At 42.4% G+C, this 20,654-nt stretch overlaps 1 protein-coding gene across 1 annotated transcript in view; it reads left to right on the top strand.

Moving 5' to 3' along the window:
• Window positions 1-1,439: 1,439 nt before the first annotated feature.
• The window catches only part of LOC124594470, a 258,292-nt gene continuing 239,077 nt past the window's right edge, over window positions 1,440-20,654 (top strand). The window contains exon 1 of the mRNA XM_047132846.1: window positions 1,440-1,642. Coding sequence (XP_046988802.1) covers window positions 1,612-1,642 — 31 coding nt within the window. The 5' untranslated portion in view covers window positions 1,440-1,611. The remainder of the gene's footprint in view (window positions 1,643-20,654) is intronic.

The raw sequence follows: 20,654 nt of genomic DNA, 5'->3' as shown, positions 1-20,654 counted from the left end.
GTCCTACGGACAAATGATGAAAATTAGGTAGACTGGTCAGGTAGGGAATGAGGTTTCTGTGCAGAATCGGAGAGTAAAGTAATATGTGGGGAACATTGACAAGGAGAAGGGACAAGATGATAGAACATCTGTTAAGACATCAGGGAATGACATCCATGGTATTAGAGGGAGTTGTAGACGGAAAAAACTGCAGAGGAAGACAGAGATTGGAATTCATCCAGTAAATAATTGAAGATGTAGAATGTAAGAGGTACTCTGAGATGAAGAGGTTGGTACAGGAGAGGAAATCGTGGCTGGTCGCATCGAACCAGTCATAAGACTTTAAATTTCCTTTTAATTTACGTCTGTGGTCACAAACTTTTTGTTAACAGATTACCGGTTTCGGTCTATAATGACCATCATCAGATCTGCAGCAAAAAATGGGAAAAACATAAATACACTCACAGATTGTCTACAGCTTAAAAACAAGATATAGACCATAGTGAAAAGTACTACTGACAATATATGCATTTGTTCGCTTTAAGTATGAAGAGGTATACCTGTTTTATAAAAACAAAGTCCTAATGTACTGCAACTATAGTGACATCGTCAAATGTTAAATGCAGAATCAGCACCAGCATCGTCAAATATATATAAATAACATCATATGTACGAGTCATGTTGTCAGTAGCACTACTGTTCAAAACAAGCTGCCGTACAGTAGCCACAAGATGTTTGTGTTTTAAGTTCACCAGATGTCGCTAATGTCGGCATACACTAGTTTTCAGTAATTAATTGAAACAGCGAAAATTAAGGGGGATACAAAAGTTGAAGTCTGTAATGAGCTTATAACGTATAAAAGGCATTACAGTAATAAAATGCAATAAAAAGAACACGACAAAAGTAAGATTGTTAAAAAGACAAGCTGTAGACAATCTGCGAGTGTATCTATGTTTTTCCCATTTTTTGCTGCAGATCTGATGATGGTCATTATAGACCGAAACCGGTAATCTGTTAACAAAAAGTTTGTGACCATATACGTAAATGAAAGGAAACTTATTGTATATACGGGTCACTGTTTAATTCGCGACAATGTCGCGGCTTGTAAAAGTCATAAGACTGTTAAAAAAAAGAAAAAAAATACTGATCTGGAACAATGTGTGCATAGTCACGTGGGCGATTCCCTCTACATCCGCAGTTGGTTGTAGAGATTGACAGTAGCCGATCGAGATTTTTCTTTATTTCTCGAACAACTGCGACGTAAGGTGAAGCCTGTGGTGTACGGTAATGGCCAAGTCCACAGAGAAGAACAGCCCTCCGACCTCGCGGAGGTCGTCGGCCAGAGGCCGCGGCGGCACCGAGCCCCACCACGGGGCCTGCTGGCGATGACGTCACCGCGCGTATAAAGGGAACCGACGGCCGGACGCGGCAATAGTAGCGCGACGCACCGCGACGCCCAAAGACTGGAGCCAGAGCGAGCGAGCGCGCGGGGGGGCGTGCCTTACCGTGTTTCGTCTCGTGTAATCTCGTGTCGTGTCGTGTCGTGCAGTGACTCAACGCCGGCTGTTATGTGGGAAGACCCCGCGGCGACAAGCTACGCTCTCTCCTACTGCCGCCAAACACGCGCCGGCCATGGCTCCAGTAGCGTCAATCTTCATCTTCGGTGAGTACAAAATACTGAAGAGTGTCGAAGCGAGGCGCGATTTAGACAGAATGCTGTGACACTTAATACAAGCGTTCTCATCACTGTTCTATCTACCAAGAAATTCTCTTATTGAATAGGCCAGTGTCATAAAAAAATGACAATTTGGTGTATCTGCAATAGATTAAGATATCCTGTAACGAAACTTGACTATCGCATTGTAATCACAATTGCATAAAACTTACTAAATTACATGAAATAGAGTAAACCAGAATCAAGAAGTGCAATCTACACGTAATTTGACTGTTAAAAAATCATGCCTTATCAACGGGAGTGTACCGTACCAGCCAAGCGTGTTCAGTTTTCTCAACCTGAATACGCATGCGCTCTCCAAATAGTACACCGTCTTTTTAAAGAAATCGTATCAGAAACAGGTTTTATGTTATAACAAGTCACATCTCCTTCGCGTAAACACTCATTGTTAAGGCTGCGTGTAGCATACTCGTGACTGAGATTGAGCATTTACATATTGAAATGCATTGAACAAAACTAAGGTCTCTTATACACTTCAAGAGCAAACATGATATAAACAAAGTTCAGTGTGAACGCTTGACTGAATGTTTGGTGTCTGAAGAGCGCTGCGATTACAAAGTATTTTTACAGGTTTGGAGGAATGATTGTGTAAATGGAAACAAACTACTTTTGATAAAAATGTATGAAAACGATACGTTTCTGAGTCTGTGATAATGCATTTCTGTATTTAGGTTACGACATTTATGCACATATAAATCGGGACCAACGCTGTAAAACACATACAAATTTTAAAGACGTGTTTTATATGTTCTCAACTTTTTCTTAAGTGTTACACTGTCCAGTCTCCTGCTACTAAACTAATTGCAACAATTTTATGAAATCGGGATTAATTTGATTCTTCTTGACGACAAAAACTAGCCTTACAATTCTCGCTTGTTAGTAATACAATACTTCCTAGAACAATTTGCGATTAGGTTAGGACATGAAAAATGATGAACGTAATTTTGTAAAATTCGATAAAATTGTCGTTTCGGAGAATACTGAGATTGATATAACTACCAGTATTGTTATCTTCTTTTATTTATCCAAATAACAATTTTTAGCGATGTAGTTATAATATAAAAAAATAACATCGGGTAATGATAGCAGAAATTTAGTACTTTTTGGACTAAATAGACTTAACGCGTCTTTTATGCATTATACGTTTTCAAAGCCGTTTTCATTTCCATCAAGCAAATGTACTCCTAACCTATGTGTAACGGTCTATAGGAAATGTACTGTGCTGATATAAGTGAGAAAATAATTACAATTAAAGGAAACTTAGAGAAGTCAGCAAAGAAAGAAAAACTGGAAACTTACCACATGCGTGTAAAGTTTCACTGCAAAGGTCTTCTCTATAAACAAGTCTGTAATAATATTTGTAACACACAACAGTACATAAATCTGTAGTTATGAATATTATTTCCATTACAAATTTCCTTTACTTCACGTCTGTGGTCACAAATTTTTTGTCATCAGACTACCCGTTTCGGTCTATAATGACCATCTTCAGATCTGTTTTATAAAAACATGTCCTAATATACTGGAGCCATAGTGGCATCGTCATTATTTCCACTACAGTTTTTATTCTAAAATTGACATGTTTCATCTTGTCATTCTCCTATGGTTGTCATGGCGCTTTGATTACAAGTTTCATCATATGTTGTCATCTGTATGGGTGTTCTGCAAGACACACGTTTCAAATAAACTGTCCGATAGTATGCTGGTGTCTGTATTTCCAGTGTATGTTCACGCATGTGTTATCGTCTTTGGCGATGATTATTTTTTTTTAAGTTTCAAAGCTGTTGACAATAAAAATCTATACAATATAAGATAATGTCTGAGTTATAATCTTTAAATAGGTTTATATTCTCCATACTATATCTGAAAAATGGATTTCTTTTGCAATTAGAACATATGCGGGTTTTTTTTCTGGGAACAGAGGATGTACGCATCAATAACAAAGATATAGGCCTGTGTAATGGTTCGCTGACTGACGCGTACAAACTCACGAATAGCGAAATATCAATTGGAACACTCAAAGTAGAAAATGCAAGCTACTCAGTGCAGTGTAACAGCGACCTACCCGTAACATATCTTCTGCCTCACGATGAGTTACGATTGCATGAGACCATATATAGTAAGAACTGTAGAAGTTGTCGAAAAATTACGCACATATCGTGACTGTTGAAAGTTATTATTAACTTGTGATTCAAGCCCGGATATTCTGTTTATCGATAGTAGTCTCATCAGTTACTTAGACGATATCGAAACACGCCTCCAGAGCAGACAAAGGTTTTCAGTTTCCCTAATGTTTGCTACCTGAGTCCTTCGGACACTACAACCAGAGTTTCTCCTACGTGGTATGTAGGTGTACCACCTAGATGTGGTCTAGAGATGATGTTTGAACGTACTATCAAAGGAAACATTGAAATCTAGGAAATTAACACAAACAGTTCACTAATACACTCACCGTTATATTAATACTAACAATATTATTATTAATTGTATTAGTGTCACTTATTGGATCAATTATTTTCACGGGTTACTGATAAATTATTACAGTAAATAATAAGTTATAACTAAATTAACTATGTTTTCCAAAGAGAAGGTAACAGTCTTAGATCTAGTATATTCTGAACTGTCCATTCTTGGACAATGGCGTTGTCTGGTATTACCACAGGGATAACGCGTATAGTCTCTTTTTTCACATGCCAAAGCACTGTATTTGGCCATCTTCTAATTGAACGTGATTTGCAAATTATGGGTGTTAGATAGAGCGATTTCTATGAGAAAAGTGACTCGCTTAGCTTTATGGAACAGTGTTATATCAGATGGATTACAACGGAATATTTCATCGGCTATTCTGGTACGGTTCTAGTAAAATTATTTCTACAACAATAAGAGGATAGTATTTGTAGTTTGGAGTCTTTCCCTAACTGATACTGCTATCCAAGGTTTTCGTCGATTATTGTGACAACCTCCTCAAATTTTCGGCTGGTGTCAGGGTTTTACATCTAGGTATGTGATATCATTTCATTTCGATCCCCACACTTTGTGCGTCTAGCCCTTGGACTTTCCGGATGCTCTTCCAGTAGTTTCTCGTGGTAATGTTTTACTGTTGTCAGAAATTCCTGTTTCTTCACGAAAACTTCTGCGCCAACTAGTTGTTCGATGTTTATTACTTTTGTTACAGTTATTATTTCTTTTCACAGATGGGCCAAATAATGACTAGATGCCAATTTCAAATCCTTATTCGTCGTTCTTTTCTTTTTCTCCAATGCTCCTTGATCCGTTCACTATTTTTTTCCTATCCTTTGACCACTTCAGACTAGTTTTTTTCGCTCTCCTTGCTTGGATTGTTTTCATATTCAATACTTTTTTCCCAAAACACTTCTGTCAGTTTTTTTTTTTTTTTTTTTTTTTTGCAGCTTTCATATTTCGTTTTTCCTGAACCCTTTTTACTACGTGCATCCAACTTCTTGTTGATTTTTTATCTTACACTCAATATAAATGTACAAAAAATATCAAACGTGTTCTCTCTCACTACCGCTGATATGTTTTCTATTTTTCTATAAATTTTATCCTTACTTCGTATTTTCCAGCCTTTCATAGCTGTTCGTGCGCCTAATATTTTTCTAATAATCCGCTTTCTAGTATTCCTAGTTTATCTGAATTTCGGGTTAGTGCTACACACTCACTTGCATACAGGCATTCTGATTACTCTGCTGTACGCCTTAATTTTGTACTTTTGGACAGGCATTTTGACTTTAAAGGTCTTTAGTTGTATAATATGCGTTTTCCATTTTATGTATCCTCTCTTCTATAGCTACGTTAGTGAACTGATTTCACTTATTTTGGTGTTTCCGTGGAATTTTTATTTTGCTGGAGACAAGAGAAGATCAGCTAAGAGTAAACTTCCGACATGGAATATTAATACGAATGCCAGTTTTGCGTAGTCGTGACAGCTGTTGATACAAGATAATTAATTACCTTCATCAGACATCGGCTGATTCTTTACTTGAGTTCTCTCGGGTGACACTGTCATAACATACACCGAAGAGCAGCAGAGGTTACTCCTGACATGTGTTTGCCAGAATTAATAACCCCTTGCGTGACAATTATGACCTGCAAGGATATGCTAATAGAATCGCTAAATTTAAGAGTATGTTAGTGCATTCACAGTGCCGACTACTGCACAGGCAAGACAAACATGATGTGCTACAGAACACGAAACAAATGTACAAGCTGCCAACATGCTGCCAGTGTGTGTGTGTGTGTGTGTGTGTGTGTGTGTGTGTCACGCATCGCGACCACGAGACGTAATTGCCTGAGATGCAGATAACGCGGGAGCACGAGCATTAGCCACCTAGTCCATCGCTTCTCTCCATCTTTGGCGCAATTAATGAAGTCGCTCCGGTAACGTGTGAGACACGGTGTGCATAATCAGCGTACAGCCAAGAGCAGTAACGTCGTTTGTCTTGCAAAGCCAGCGCCACGTTCTGTCAGATTCAAGCCACCCGTACGTTATATGACACGTCAACCGTTAGATGCAAATACATTGTTGACCATTAAAACTGCAATACCAGGAAGGACAGAAAATGACAAAATTATATGTATTGTGCCTATACCACATCCTCGCTAAAGCTAGAAACTTGTTCTATGTTTATTGCTCGTGTTGGCGTTACTAGTAGCAATCTGTGGGTCCACACACTTGCACAATAGCCCATTGATAGTAGCTAAAATTGCATCGTCATACACTTGTATTGTTCGTATTGGCAGTTGGTAATCACTACCCATGCTTATTATATTTTGCGTAATTTTTCTGCTTCTCTTACTCACTTTTTCTAAATAAGCTCTGTTGGGCGTTGTAAAGGTACCATTTTCGACACCTTACTAATAAATATACTTTTAAAAATTAAGTGTTCAATGTGCGTGCAGCTAAAACTCAGAAACGAGTCCCGGTACGATCAATGGAGTTACATGGTGTGGTAGCCCTCTGCCCCCTATCCACGAAGAAGGTTTCCGTTTTTACCTGAAGGGCGTGCTTTTGAAGATATAAGGGCTGAGAAGTTTTACAATCTACATGTGAGATCGTGGCGCTGGTGTAATATAGGGTGCCTAGGAAGCTGCTTTCTCCGATAACTAAACAACGATTCAAGCAAGTCTTATTAATGGGATTTATTACAATAATTGAAATCGACAATACTTAACTTTCCCTTTTCACAAACAGGTGACGCAAGCAATTGGCGACATGCAAATAATCAGTGTCCTTCGATACATACAATTTCCATTGGAAGCAATTGATATAGATCAGAAGTCTCGGCTAAACAGTTAGGATGACGGTTGGTCTCCTAGTGCGACTCTTGTAGTGCGACCGAGGCTTGGCGGACCGGCGCTTGTATTCCCTCGGGCTAGAGGCCGCTCCTGCCGTGGTACGGACCTAGTCAGCGTACCATTGAGTGACATCCTCTCACAGCCCTCTCTGCTGTATCATTTCGGGACACTAGCAATTTCTAGAACATTCCAGCACGTTCGAGAATATTCGAAAAAAATACAGAACAATCGAGAATATTCGAGAGCATTCCACAACGTGCCAGAATGTTGCGGAATGTTCCATAATGTTCGGGAATAGTCTGGAACATTCGGGAAAATTCCAGAATGCTCGGGAACACCCCGGAACATACCAGACCATTGTGAAACATTCCAGTGCGCTCTGGAATGTTGTGGAATGTTCTGGAACATTGCTGATCACTCGAAGCCCTTTTGGTATGTTCTGGAATTCGCCACCGGTGGGGCTACCAATTGGTATGGGTGTACAATCAAGGCACGTCGTATGGCTCTAACGTCACTTTCTTATCAGTGACGAAGGGAGGAACCGAAAAAGTAGTGCAATTAGGGAATAAAAACAAACAGTGAAATGTGGGTAGTCAAAGTGATTCAGTGACTGAATATAAATCGAAAATAAAGTGTGAAAAGTGTGTAAATTGTACTTAGTGTAATTGTTAATATAAAGTGCAGTTGACATATATATTTGAGACAACGCATAAACGTGAAAGAGGAGGAGATCTTGCCAGTTCTGAAGCAAAACGGCGAAAACAAAAAGGACAGCGAAAAAAAAGAGTGCGAAGCAAGTTTAAGTTTCCAACGAACCAGAATCAGCACATGAGAACTATACCAGTTCGGACTGTCAATTTGGAAGGGCAATTTTGGCAACTAAAAATAATATTATCGACGATTCTAATTTTAGTTTTCAAAAGAAAATTCCCGGTGAAGAGAGAATACACAAATCGATCGACACGGTGGTAAATTTTGAAGAAAGTGTGAACCTCCCTACAGAATTTCTAAACTATTTTAAAGGACCAGGAATGCCTTCGACTTAAAACTGGATCTCCGATCATACTACTCAGAAATCTCAACTCACCAAAACTATTAATGGAGCAAGGATGATCGTCAAACAGCTATCGAATAACATCACGGAAGCTGTACTTATGACTGTAAAGTACAAAGGACGCACACTATTTATTTCCAGAGTACCACTGGTCTCTACTAACTGTCATTCTGATTCAAAAGACTGCAATTTCCATTCAACTTCGCCTGCAGATTTACGATTAATAAAGTGCAAGGACAAACTTTTAAATACTGCGGGATCAGCCTCAAAGACTACTGCTTCTCTCACGGTCAGCTGTATGTTGCTTGATCTCAAGTAGGAAATTCGAAAAATTTGTACATGTGTACTCCAAATGACGAAATGAAAACTGTTGTTTATAAACAGGAATTTTAAATAGTTAGGAAATGTTTTCAATAAAAATTTTTACTTCTTATACCTTAAAGATTATCATTTTATTCCGGCTACCACACAATCTCATATCAACTCCCTGAGCGAAGCCGGGTACACCACCTAGTAATCGACAAGAGGTACCTACTACCGGTGACTAGTATATCGTTGGCCTTCTAGAAGATTCCAGGCGGAGCGATTTCGTGGCAAAGGTCAGGGGATTTCGTATTAGAATGTACACGGTTGGAAGACGTGCGAGAGACATCAGTGGGTTACAAGTGGCCGAAGGTGATGGTCGGGCAGCGGTCCAGAAACGGAATATTACTTCGATTGAAATTAACGAGAAGTATCGTGAATAGATTATTTGTTTGTGTACCCGCAGTAGAAGTTATGTGAATTTATAAATGAAGCTTCGATAGTTATGAATAGGAATAGAGGATCGTGATACCTGAGTGGCAGCCATTGATAGCGCATGGCAATTTGAATACTGGAAAAGTGACCGTCAACGTAATTTGATATCTGAAAAAGTCGTGTAACTTATCGAGGGAGCCAGGGAGACAATGTGTTCTTTCCGAATGTAAATTACATGGTGAATATTTGCGTTGCGGCTAGACAGAAGGAGTGATGTGAGAATGTGTGAAATTGTCTAGGGACAGTATGCTTGTTTCAATGATAAACAAACTGCGTTAGAATTAATGTCTTCTGTCATTCTAGTACTGTCGTTAAAATATATACAGCAACGCAGCCTATTTCGGGATTGCGTTTTGAGCTTCCCTTCACGAAACTCATTACACCATCGGCATATGCCACCAGATCTATGACTGATTTTCTTGTGTCATATCTGTGAGTAGATCGAGCATAAAATCCCAGAACACAGGGCCACATCTTTGGACATCTTTCGGTTAGTGTTGACCTGCACATGCGTGTCTTGCCCCTCTGTCCTGAAAATAATCTTTCAGGCTGCTCGTAGAGCTGCAGGGAAATTCAGCCCTCGTTTTCGGTCAAAACGTGCTGGCCACCAAAGGTGTTCTAACGCCTCACCAATATCTCTCATAATGGTCGCTGCCTATTTACATCAAGAGTTTGTTGCAAAAGATATCACATGTTTTCCTAAGGCCAAACGTATGGGGTCTGGTTCTAAACAACATTCTTTGCTCCTTCAGTCTGCTTCATAGCATTTCTTCCAGCACTTTTCCAAAACTGTTTAGCAGGCAGATTGAACTAGAAGTACGTCTTTGGAACAAGAGGAGCTTTGTCCTCGCTCATCTTTGAGATAATTGCGTTTTGCTTTTCCACATTGTTGGTATTCTGTTCTCTAGGAGCCCATGCGTTGGCTAGCTGGCGAAAGTTCGCACTTATCTGAACATTAAGAGTCTAAAGAACATCCGCGAGAACATCATCTGGACCCGGTGATCTGACTCGTTATATTTTACATATTTCCTCTCGGACTTCCTCCTCCGTAAAGGGACACGCTTCTCGACTACTTACGCATATGTCTCTGTTTATCAAGTCTCCTATGTTCAGCTTCATCGACCTCTTCAGTATCTTGTGAGAACAGCTTATCCATTAATAACTGATTGTTGTCAGTTCTCATCCGTACTTCCAGTCTCACTCTTTAAAGGTGACAGCGTATTCGATGGATTTACTTTCTGACACAAAATTATGTAAGGCATAGTTGGAAGTTCGGAAAATTGGAGAGAGATGGGGTACTGTCGGAATTTCAGTTGCGAAAGCTGATCTTGGGTCATGCCTGGGTAGCTCAGTCGGTAAATTCATAATAGACTGTTAATACAGTTGTCACGTAGCTCTAAAGAACAATACCAGTCTACTTTAACAGATCTAGCAAGCATACTATTCAAAAATCATTCACAAGTTTTATTTACTTTATAGCCCGCCCGTCTAGCTGTGCGATCTAACGTACTGCTTCCCGAGCGGGAAGGCCGGCAGGTCCCCGGCACGAATCCACCCGGCGGATTAGTGTGCCTGCCGGCCTGTGGATGATTTTTAGGGCGGTTTTCCATCTGCCTCGGCGAATGCGGGGTGGTTTCCCTTATTCCGTCTCAGCAAATGCTGTCTCCACGTACGCGTACACCATAATTACTCTACCACGCAAACATTGGGGTTACACTCGTCTGGTGTGAGACGTTCCTGGGGAAAGGGTGGGGGGGGGGGGGGGGGGGGGGTGGAGGTCCACTGAGGGCCGAACCACAAAATAACCCTGGGTTCGTTGTGAGGTGGCGGTGGGGTGAGTGGACTGCTGTAGCCTGTTGTGGGGTTGTGAACCACTGAGGGCTACGAAGGGAACGAAGCCTCTCCGTCGTTTCTAGGTCCCCAGTTCAATACATACATACATAATTTCCTAATTATATTAGAGAATGTTTTTCTGCATCCTGATTACACAATTTTATACGTATAGGCCTGGTGGAAACCGAATAGGAGGCGCCCGTTTCCGTGCTGTAGGACAAACTTAAAAACTACGTATGTCACTCTTGCACGTCTGTTTAGCAGTTTATTGTGGCGTCAGTAATTATAAGGGGCAGCCAAATGAAAACAAAATGAGAAAAGTAAGCAAAGTGTTTATTATTTGAAAAGTAACAGTTTTCGCTCTGACAGCAATGAGCACATGTGTAGGCCACTTTTTCTACTATCACGCTTAGTGATTTCATGGTCAATGTTATACTTGTATGACTGGTGCAGCGCAAGACTTACATTTATGGCAAATTTGATAAGGGAAAAATAGTCCGAAAGCGGTCGTTAATAAATAAATGTTCTTAATGTGTAACTTAAGACGGTTTTGCCCAAGGTTATTGTAAGCACAAAAAAAAAAAGTTCCGGACCTACTCCAAACCAGCATGCTGGACATAGAGCTGCATTGCTTCTTTTATTATTGAAGTAATGATGTATGCAATGATAGCGGTAAATCTGAAGTTGCAAATGAACTCTTTCAGAGTCAACAAAGTATGTGTGCGGCATGAAGAAGAGGCATGTGGTTAACAAATGACATAGTTCCAATACATTTGAATTTTTATCCCTTGGGATAATTTGACTGTGCTGCGGACTTCCCTTTGGAGACACCTTCATACGCGTTTTGTGGAAACATATAAGATCTTTTATCAACGAGTAAGGAACTCTGAATATGCGATGTAGCCTTTAATTCGATGAGTTCAAGCGTGTCTAGAAGCAAATTGAATACATCCTGAACATTAGCTGTGAGATGGTGATACAAGATGACAAACATAAACAGTGACAATTCTCATTTCAAGAACACATATAAAATGTATCGTTTCTATATACGTACAGGATGTTTTCCCCTTCTGTTGGTGCGAGGAATCAGTCCGCATTGCCTGTGCACTTTTTTGGATTTTTTTTTTGTTTGGACACACTTACGGATTATTTATGTGCTCTTCCACTTGGGCGACAGAACCCGTGTAGTTGTTGGTGAGTATCGTGATTGAAAACTCAAAGCTCGTAAGTTTCTGGGGGTGCTTGTTCACCACCTCCTGATTCAGACCTCCTATGGAGAGTCAAACGTGTGCCAGCATCGTTTGAATTTTGGTCATGTGAATTTGTTCAATTTAGTGCTTTGATCGTGATAGTATTGGTAATTATGGAAACTAAGGGAGAATTTCGGCAAAAAGATGTAGGAATACGTCTTGGTGCAGGAACTGTTGTACATTTGCTAGTATTCTCATTTTCCTGCACCGAATTATTTACAACTGTTATACCAATGGTTTCTGGATCTACAGTCTTCCTGTTTTCGACCTGCACTCTTCGAGATTGAAGCCCTTTTTCTGTTTCTCCGAGACCCTCTAACCAAAAAAATCGCCCAGACCACGTCGCCCCGCTACCCGTGTAGCCGTATCCTACGTGTAATTGATACGTGGTGGTTACAATTAAAGTTCAGCTACACACAGAAGTCCAGCGTGGGCTGTAATTGTCGTGTGCCAGCGGAACTTGGCAGATATTTTAATGCGAAACCGATTCACGTCGGAAAAAAAAATTGTTCCAATTTTGGCGACCAGATGCAAATCTGGCGCTGTGAATGCAAGAAATGTTTTCGTGTGTAATGGATTAGGAACAGGACATGGACAGATAAGGTCACACAAGTGACAAAGGCATAAATTTGAATTTATTATTAACCGCCGTTTACATAATTTGTTCAGTATGAGCACCGGAAAAGTCGACTAGTTTCTATAGAGCGCTAGATTTGCAACTGGAACTAATTCATTTCGGGCATAAATCGGTTCCTCATTAGCGCATTAGCGTATCTACCAAGTTTCGCTACCATACGATAATTACAGTCTACTCTGGATATCCGTGAGTAACTGCATTTTAATTACAACCACCCAACATTTGCAGGAGCCTCAGTTCGTCTCCCACCTCTCTTTCCATGCTTTCTGTGGAGAGTGGGTTGAGACTGCAACAGGACATGATCATGCCACACGCTCAAGCGTGAACATATAATGGAACCGAGTACATATATAAGGAGACAACAAGTTTAATGATTGATGCTATAGTTACGCTCAGAAACGCCGTGAGTGCTGGAGGAGAAGTGGAGAGTAGCGAAAGTACGTGACGACAACAGGTTGAAAGAGACAGAATAGTTCTTTATCGAGGCCCAGTGGGATGTTGACAAGAGGGATGCCAGTGATGGGCTGTAACAGGGAAAAAACGTTGATCGCTAATTGGTGAGAGTCTACTGTACAGCTGTTGTGAGCCTAATACAGCACCAGAGGTCACCAAAAACAGACCCAACAGTTCAGAGGCTTGCGTTTAAATTGTGTACGTCCTATTTAATATTTAACTGCTCCCTAAATTCAAGACACATGGGCAAAGACAGTCGACTTCCCTCAAGTCATCTGGAAATGTTACTTTCTCAGAGTCGCAGTTAATATGAAAAGCCATTAAAAGCTAAAGTAGCGTAGAAGTCCATGAATGGTTGGCATAAAAACTGATTGTGCTTGCTGGGCAGAAGACGATATCGAACGCGAAACCACTTTGCCCTGGGCGCTGGAGAGCTTTGGGTGTGCGAGACTCCTTCCCTGGCACTCGTTAGCTGGCGGATAGGTTTTGCTATAGTGTTACACAACATTGGTTAGATGTTATGTGTCAGTGAACTTGTTCGTTTTGATTTGTTTTTCCATACCCAGGAACATTTTGTGGCTTATCCGTTTCAGAGAAAATAACGTTCGAGTAAGATACAGTCGTAAATACCACAAAGTTAATCAGAATGTATCGTAATCGGGGTGCGATAATTGTAATAAAGAACAGTCTTATCCTGACCAAGGTTTGTTTATTCATGGTCGGATACCCTTTGTTGTTTTCAATCCTGCTAATGATGCACATAATGTATGGGAGAGGTTGGATATGCGACAGGCATAGGGGTGAAGGTCTATAGGGTAGGGAGTGAGGGGGGGGGAGGTCAATTGTGTTTGAGGAGCGCAAACTAGATCTCGATCAGCTCTTTACAGCAACTTACGAAATCAGCTCGCGGAAGCACAAGATAATAGCAGCATTTTAAACCCATAAGGCAAACGCCTTGTACCAATGCCACCGTAGAGCATTATCCAATACGGTATGTATTGAAAGTGTTTCTAGGATTCGAGGACGTGAAGCGTGTTCCATTTGCTAATGGCGGCCATTTGAAGTCTCAGTTCTGCTGGAGGGATGTCTGCAAGTTATAACAACCAAGATTCAGGAGTTTCTGTATCAAATGGTTCAAATGGCTCTGAGCACTATGGGACTCAACTGCTGTGGTCATAAGTCCCCTAGAACTTAGAACTACTTAAACCTAACTAACCTAAGGACAGCACACAACACCCAGCCATCACGAGGCAGAGAAAATCCCTGACCCCGCCGGGAATCGAACCCGGGAACCCGGGCGTGGGAAGCGAGAACGCTACCTCACGACCACGAGATGCGGGCGTTTCTGTATCAACTAGACGTTTACGTACCACATTGGGTCAAGCGAAATACAAGACTCTACCTCCATTTGGGTAACATTTGTCCTGATCTCCATAGTTAAGTGACGGATTTATGATTTTTACGCAAGTACGTGATACTCTGAAGTATTTAAGAGTTCAACTCGGCTGTAACGCGCATTTAACAAACCTTTGAGTACCCCAACTGGTGGACGAATGTGTCAGCACTGCTAACAGACACATCTACTTGTGCAGCGAGGTGTTTGTTAGCGATCTGTCGACCACCTCGAATGAGAGAGTCCGCTCATTGCAACATTGCAGGAGTCGCAGCTAAGAGCCGTCGGCCGGCACACCTTGCAATGATGACACACTCCTCGCCCAACGACTCAGCGTGCATGGTTCGCTGCCAGCTATTCGCAGACATTCTGCAAGAGCCTTGGAATATCTGCGATGCTCTGATTTACCGCCAAAAGAAAGTTAATGGCACCTCTCTGCTTGGAACGCGCCTTCGTTACAGACACCATTTTGAAGGCTAAGTATAGCACCACCAAGTATCGGAGCTCCATGAAACTGTAGGGGCTGAAGCGCGAATATTCCACGATGTCCCGCATTTTTTTAACCGAAACTGGACGAAGAAAAATATGTGTTGCAATAATTATTGAATGCGCCTCGTATTTGCAAAGGAATGTGCTATTCACGTGCACTGAAGCGCCAAAGAAACTGGTGTAGGCATGCGTATACAAATGCAGAAATATGTAAATAGGCAGAATACGGCGCTGCGGTCGGCAACGCCTGTATAAGACAAGAAGTATCTGCGCAGTTGTTAGATCGGTTACAGCTGATACAAGGGCAGGTTATCAAGATTTAAGTGAGTTTGAAGTTGCTGTTATAGTCAGTGCACGAGCGATTGGACGAGGCATCTCCGAAGTGACGATGAAGTGGGGATTTTCCCGAACGACCATTTCAGGAGTTTACCGTGAATATCAGGAATCCGGTAAAACATCAAATCTCTGACATCGCTGCAGCCGGAAACAGATCCTGTAAGAACGGCACAAACGACGACTGAAGAGAATCGTTCAGCGTGACAGAAGTGTAGCTCTTCCGCAGATTTCTTCAGATTTGAATGCTGGGCCATCATCAAGTGTGAGCGTGCGAACCATTCAACGAAACATCATCGATATGGGCTTTCTGAGCCGAAGGCCCATTCGTGGACACATAACTTCACGCCCCGCCTGGGTCCGTCAACACCGAAATTGGACTATTGATGACTGAAAACATGTTACCTGGTCGGACGAATCTCGTTTCAAATTGTATCGAGTAAATGGATGTGTACGGGTATGGAGAAAACTTCGTGAATCTATGGAACCTGCATGTCAGCAGGGGTTGTTGAAGATGGTGGAGGCTCTGTAATGGTGTGGGATGTATGCAGTTGGAGTGATATGGGACCCCTGATACGTCTAGATATGATTCTGACAGGTGACACGTACGTAAGCATCCTGTCTGATTACCCGCGTCTGTTCATGTCCGTTGTGCATTCCGACGGACTTGGTAAATCCAACAGGACAATACGACACCCGACACGTCCAGGATTGCTACAGAGTGCCTGCTGGAACACTTCTCTGTGTTTAAACACTTCCTCTGGCCACCAAACTCGGCAGACGTGGCCGGCCGCTGTGGTCGAGCGGTTCTAGGCGCTTCAGTCCGGAACCACGCGGCTGTTACGCTGGCAGGTTCGAATCCTGCCTCGGGCATGGATGTGTGTGATGTTCTTAGGTTAGTTAGGTTTACGTAGTTCTAAGTCTAGGGGACTGATGACCTCAGACGTTAAGCCCCATAGTGGTTGGAGCCATTTGAACTATTCGCCAGACATGAACATTATTGAGCATCTCTGGGACGTCTTGCAACCTGCTGTTCAGAACAGATCTCCACCGTCTCGTGCTCTTACTGATTTATAGACAGCCCTGTAGGATTCATGGTGTCAATTCCCTCCAGCTCTACTTCAGACATTAGTCGAGTCCATGCCACGTCGTGTTGCGGCACTTCTGCGTGCTCGTGGGGGCCCTACACTACCTTAGGCAAGTGCGCCAGTTTGTTTGACTCTTCAGTGTATTTCGGATAGACCATTTCAAACTGAGGGGATTCAAGATGACGGCCCGAATTTAATCATAGGCGCTGGACACCACGTTTGTAGGTCAACAGCAGCATCGGGCAATCAGCTTCTACCCCTGGCGTTCCAGTTAGACATAGGGTGGGGCAGACGGACGCGGGCCCGGATCCTCTGCCTGGGGGGGAAGCCCAACCATTAGCTGTCAGCTGGCTGCTGGACCCTGGGAGGACGCCGCCAAACAAGGCGCCGCAACGCGGAAGCGCGGGCCGCCATCTGTGTGCTAATGCGGACCCTGCACCCGTGCCATTAGGCACGGCCTCCCGTTACTGGCAGCTGCTTGCCTATCTGCCTACTCATCCGTGTGAATCAGGCCCGGCCCTGTGTGACGTTCAAGAGCTCTATCATCTGCATACACGCCGTCTCCCGTCTCCTCAGCTATGCAGAAAACTTTCCAACTGTCGTTACCCTAATGTTGTCCTCGTCATTAGCAACAACAACCGTATTCATTAAGGCTGGTGCATCCGCGAGGACTACAAATTAGGTAATTATCCTACTGGAAGTTCCCACCGTGCCGGGGAAAATACACCGAAGAGCCGAAGAAACAGGTACAGCTTCCGAAATTCGTGTAGGGTCCCCGTGAGCACGTAGAAATGCCGCAACGCAACGTGGTATGGACTCGGCTAATATCTGACGTAGTGCTGGAGGGAATGGACACCATAAATTCCGTAAGAGTACGAGGGGATGGAGATTTCTTCTGATGAGGACGTTGCAGGGCATCCCAGATATGCTCAACGACTTCCATGTCTGGGGAGTTTGGTGGCCAGAGGAAATGTTTAAACTCAGAAGAGTGTTACTGCAGCCACTCTGTAGCAATTTCTAATCGCATGTGGTGTCGCATTGTCCTGCTGCAGTTACCTAAGTCTATCGGAATTCACAGTGGACATGAATGGATTTAGGTGCTCAGACAGGATGCTTACGAATGTGGCACCTGTAAGAGCCGCAGTTGCCAGCCAGGCAATATCTTTCCAATCATCAACAGTCCAATGTCGGTGTTGACGGGCCCTGGCGAGGCGTAAAGCTTTGTGTCGTGCAGTCATCAAGGGTACACGAGTGAGCCTTCGGTTCCGAAAGCCCATTCCGATGATGTTTCGTTGAATGGTCCGCACGCTGACACTTGTTGATGGCCCAGCATTGAAATCTGCAGAAATCTACGGAAGGGTTGCACTTCTGTCACATTGAACGATTCTCTTCAGCCGTCGTTGGTCCCACTTTTGAAGAATCGTTCCCGGTCGCAGCTGTGTCAGAGATCTGATGGTTTGCCGGATTTTTTATATTCGCGGTACACTCGTGAAATGGTCGTACAGGAAAATCCCCACTTCATTGCTACCTCGGAGATGCTGTGTCCCATCGCTCGTTAGCCATCTATAAGACAACGTTTAAACTCAAATACTGATAACCTGCCATTGTAACAGCAATAATATCTGCGGCAAACACTTGTTGTCTTTTATAGGCCTTGCCGCCCGCAGCGCTATATTCTGCCTGTTTACATATATTTGCATTTGAATACGTACGCCTATACCAGTTTCTTTGGCGCTTCAGTGTAATAAGCATGAAGGGACGCAGGTGGTCCGCAGCAATGTTCACGTAGTCCACAGGTGTTGTGGTGCCTTCGATTACTGTCACAGGTCCCACGACGAAAGCGCAGATGACTGTCCCTCACAGCTGTAGTTGATACCCGTATTTTGTAGTTCAAACGACTCTAAGCACTATGGGACCTAACATCTGAGGTCATCAGTCCCCTAGACTTAGAAGTACCTAAACCTAACTAACCTAAGGACACCAGACACATCCATCCATGCCCGATGCAGGATTCGAACCTGCGACCGCAGCAGCAGCGCGGTTCCGGACTGAAGCGCCTAGAACCGCTCGACCGAATCGGGCGGCCCCGTATTTTATAATAAAGTATTGTACGTTACCTCGGGCAACTGGCCTTTACACTTTATGAAAGCAATAAAGTACTTGACAATACTTTACTCACATACACTGGCGAAAAAGAATTGTAAAATAAAGAAGGAACGGAAGTTGGTAGGGGTGTTTCTACTGCTGAAACATGATGTCTATTCCTGTTTCACGCCAGTCGCACGAGAGTGGCGCAAATAGCGCCACTATGAGGATGCAAATCACGTTTGCTTTAAATACACGCTGTAATAACTTTAGTTACCTTCGAGATTGGACGTAGTGAATTGACATTAGTCAAAAATGCCTTTAAGGCGACAAAGACACCATTATCAACATCTCACAGAGTTTTAAGGAGGTTTTTAATAGGGCTACGAGAAGCTGGATGTTCTTTTTGCGATATTGCAGAAACACTTGGCACGAATGTAGCCACATTGTTAGCAGCGGTGATCACGAGAATGTACGGTCGCAAGAAGACGGGGCGCCGAACGGCCACGCGGCGCTACCCAGAGGGAAGACCATTGTGTTCGGCATATGTCTCTGACGTTTCATACGAGCTTGCAGCAGCAATTTAAGCAGTAGTTGACACTATGGACGCAAAAGACTGTTACAAATAGGTTACTTCAACGACACCTCCTTTACAGATGAACCACATCTTCCCAAAATTCTAGCAATGAACCGAAGACGACCAACCGCCTTCCCCACAACTGCCATTACATGCTTGTCCCACTTCATATCGCTCTGCAATGTTACGCCCAAATATTTAATCGACGTGACTGTGCCAAGCGCTACACTACTAATGGAGTATTCAAACATTACAGGATTCTTTTTCCTATTCATCGGCATTAATTTACATTTATCTATATTTAGAGTTAGCTGCCATTTGCAATGGCTACCTCGCACTTGTATTAACCTGTGATCTTGCAATGTTAATCACTTACATATAAAAATGGTTCAAATGGCTCTGAGCACTATGGGACTTAACATCTGAGGTCATCAGTCCCCTAGAACTTAGAACTACGAGTACTTAAACCTAACTAACCTAAGAACATCACACACATCCATGCCCGAGGCAGGATTCGAAAAAAAGGGGCTCTGAGCACTATGGGACTTAACATCTATGGTCATCAGTCCCCTAGAACTTAGAACTACTTAAACCTAACTAACCTAAGGACATCACACAACACCCAGTCATCACGAGGCAGAGAAAATCCCTGACCCCGCCGGGAATCGAACCCGGGAACCCGGGCGTGGGAAGCGAGAACGCTACCGCACGACCACGAGCTGCGGACGCAGGATTCGAACCTGCGACCGTTGTGGTCGCGCGGTTCCAGACCGTAGCGCCTAGAACCGCTCGACCACACTTGCCGGCACTTACATATATTACTTAGACAAATGTACTCCAGTGATTTCATTGCTCTACGTTAATTATTTTTTGATGTTGCGATTTTTTTCCGTCAGTGTAGTTTGATTTTTCTAGAATTCATTTTAAATAAATCACAAAAAGATCACAAAAGTTGGTCACTATTTTGTGTATAACGCATCGGCTGATTAGCTAAACCGTGAACTGACAACTCGTTTTTGAACGCAACCTATCCTCAAATGAAAATTTTGCCAGTGAATTAAAAAATGCAACGTCTAATTTGACCATTTTGTTAACACAGTTGAAAATTTAATGCTGCAAAAACTTAATATAAGTATTGATCTTTACGCAGAAATTTCGGTATTAAATAACATGATCAAATGTATACTTTTGAATGTTTTTCAGAATTATCCACTGCAAAGAAGCCAAGAAATATCTAATAAGACAAATGATTTTAGAAATTTCTAAGAATTAATTTCATTTTAGTATTCCCGCCGCATCAGCATCCACAGTGTTTTTTTCTTTTTTTTTTTTTTTGTTATGAAGACAGGGTACATCAAAAGGCATGTTACTGGGTTTGGTGGTAGTTAGAGGAATACCTTTGCAGCGTATTTTGCTAGTAAACATAGAGCATCTCCTGAAAATGAAAGAAAATTATGTTTACTGACAGGAATATACAGGGTGAGCACAAAGTCTTCCCCTGAATATAACAGTTTATTACAGAATAACCGTTTGACATAATAATTTACATTTGATGCCTTTAAATAGGTCAGTGTTACTAGGTTTTCTTTTTTTTACCACTTACGTTAGTAAACCTCAACGTGTGCTCCTTTGGT

The sequence above is a fragment of the Schistocerca americana genome, chromosome 2, assembly GCF_021461395.2.
Source record: "Schistocerca americana isolate TAMUIC-IGC-003095 chromosome 2, iqSchAmer2.1, whole genome shotgun sequence".
Taxonomy (NCBI): domain Eukaryota; kingdom Metazoa; phylum Arthropoda; class Insecta; order Orthoptera; family Acrididae; genus Schistocerca; species Schistocerca americana.
The sequence above is the reverse complement of the archived record's forward strand: the minus strand, read 5'-3'. Positions and strand labels throughout refer to the sequence as shown.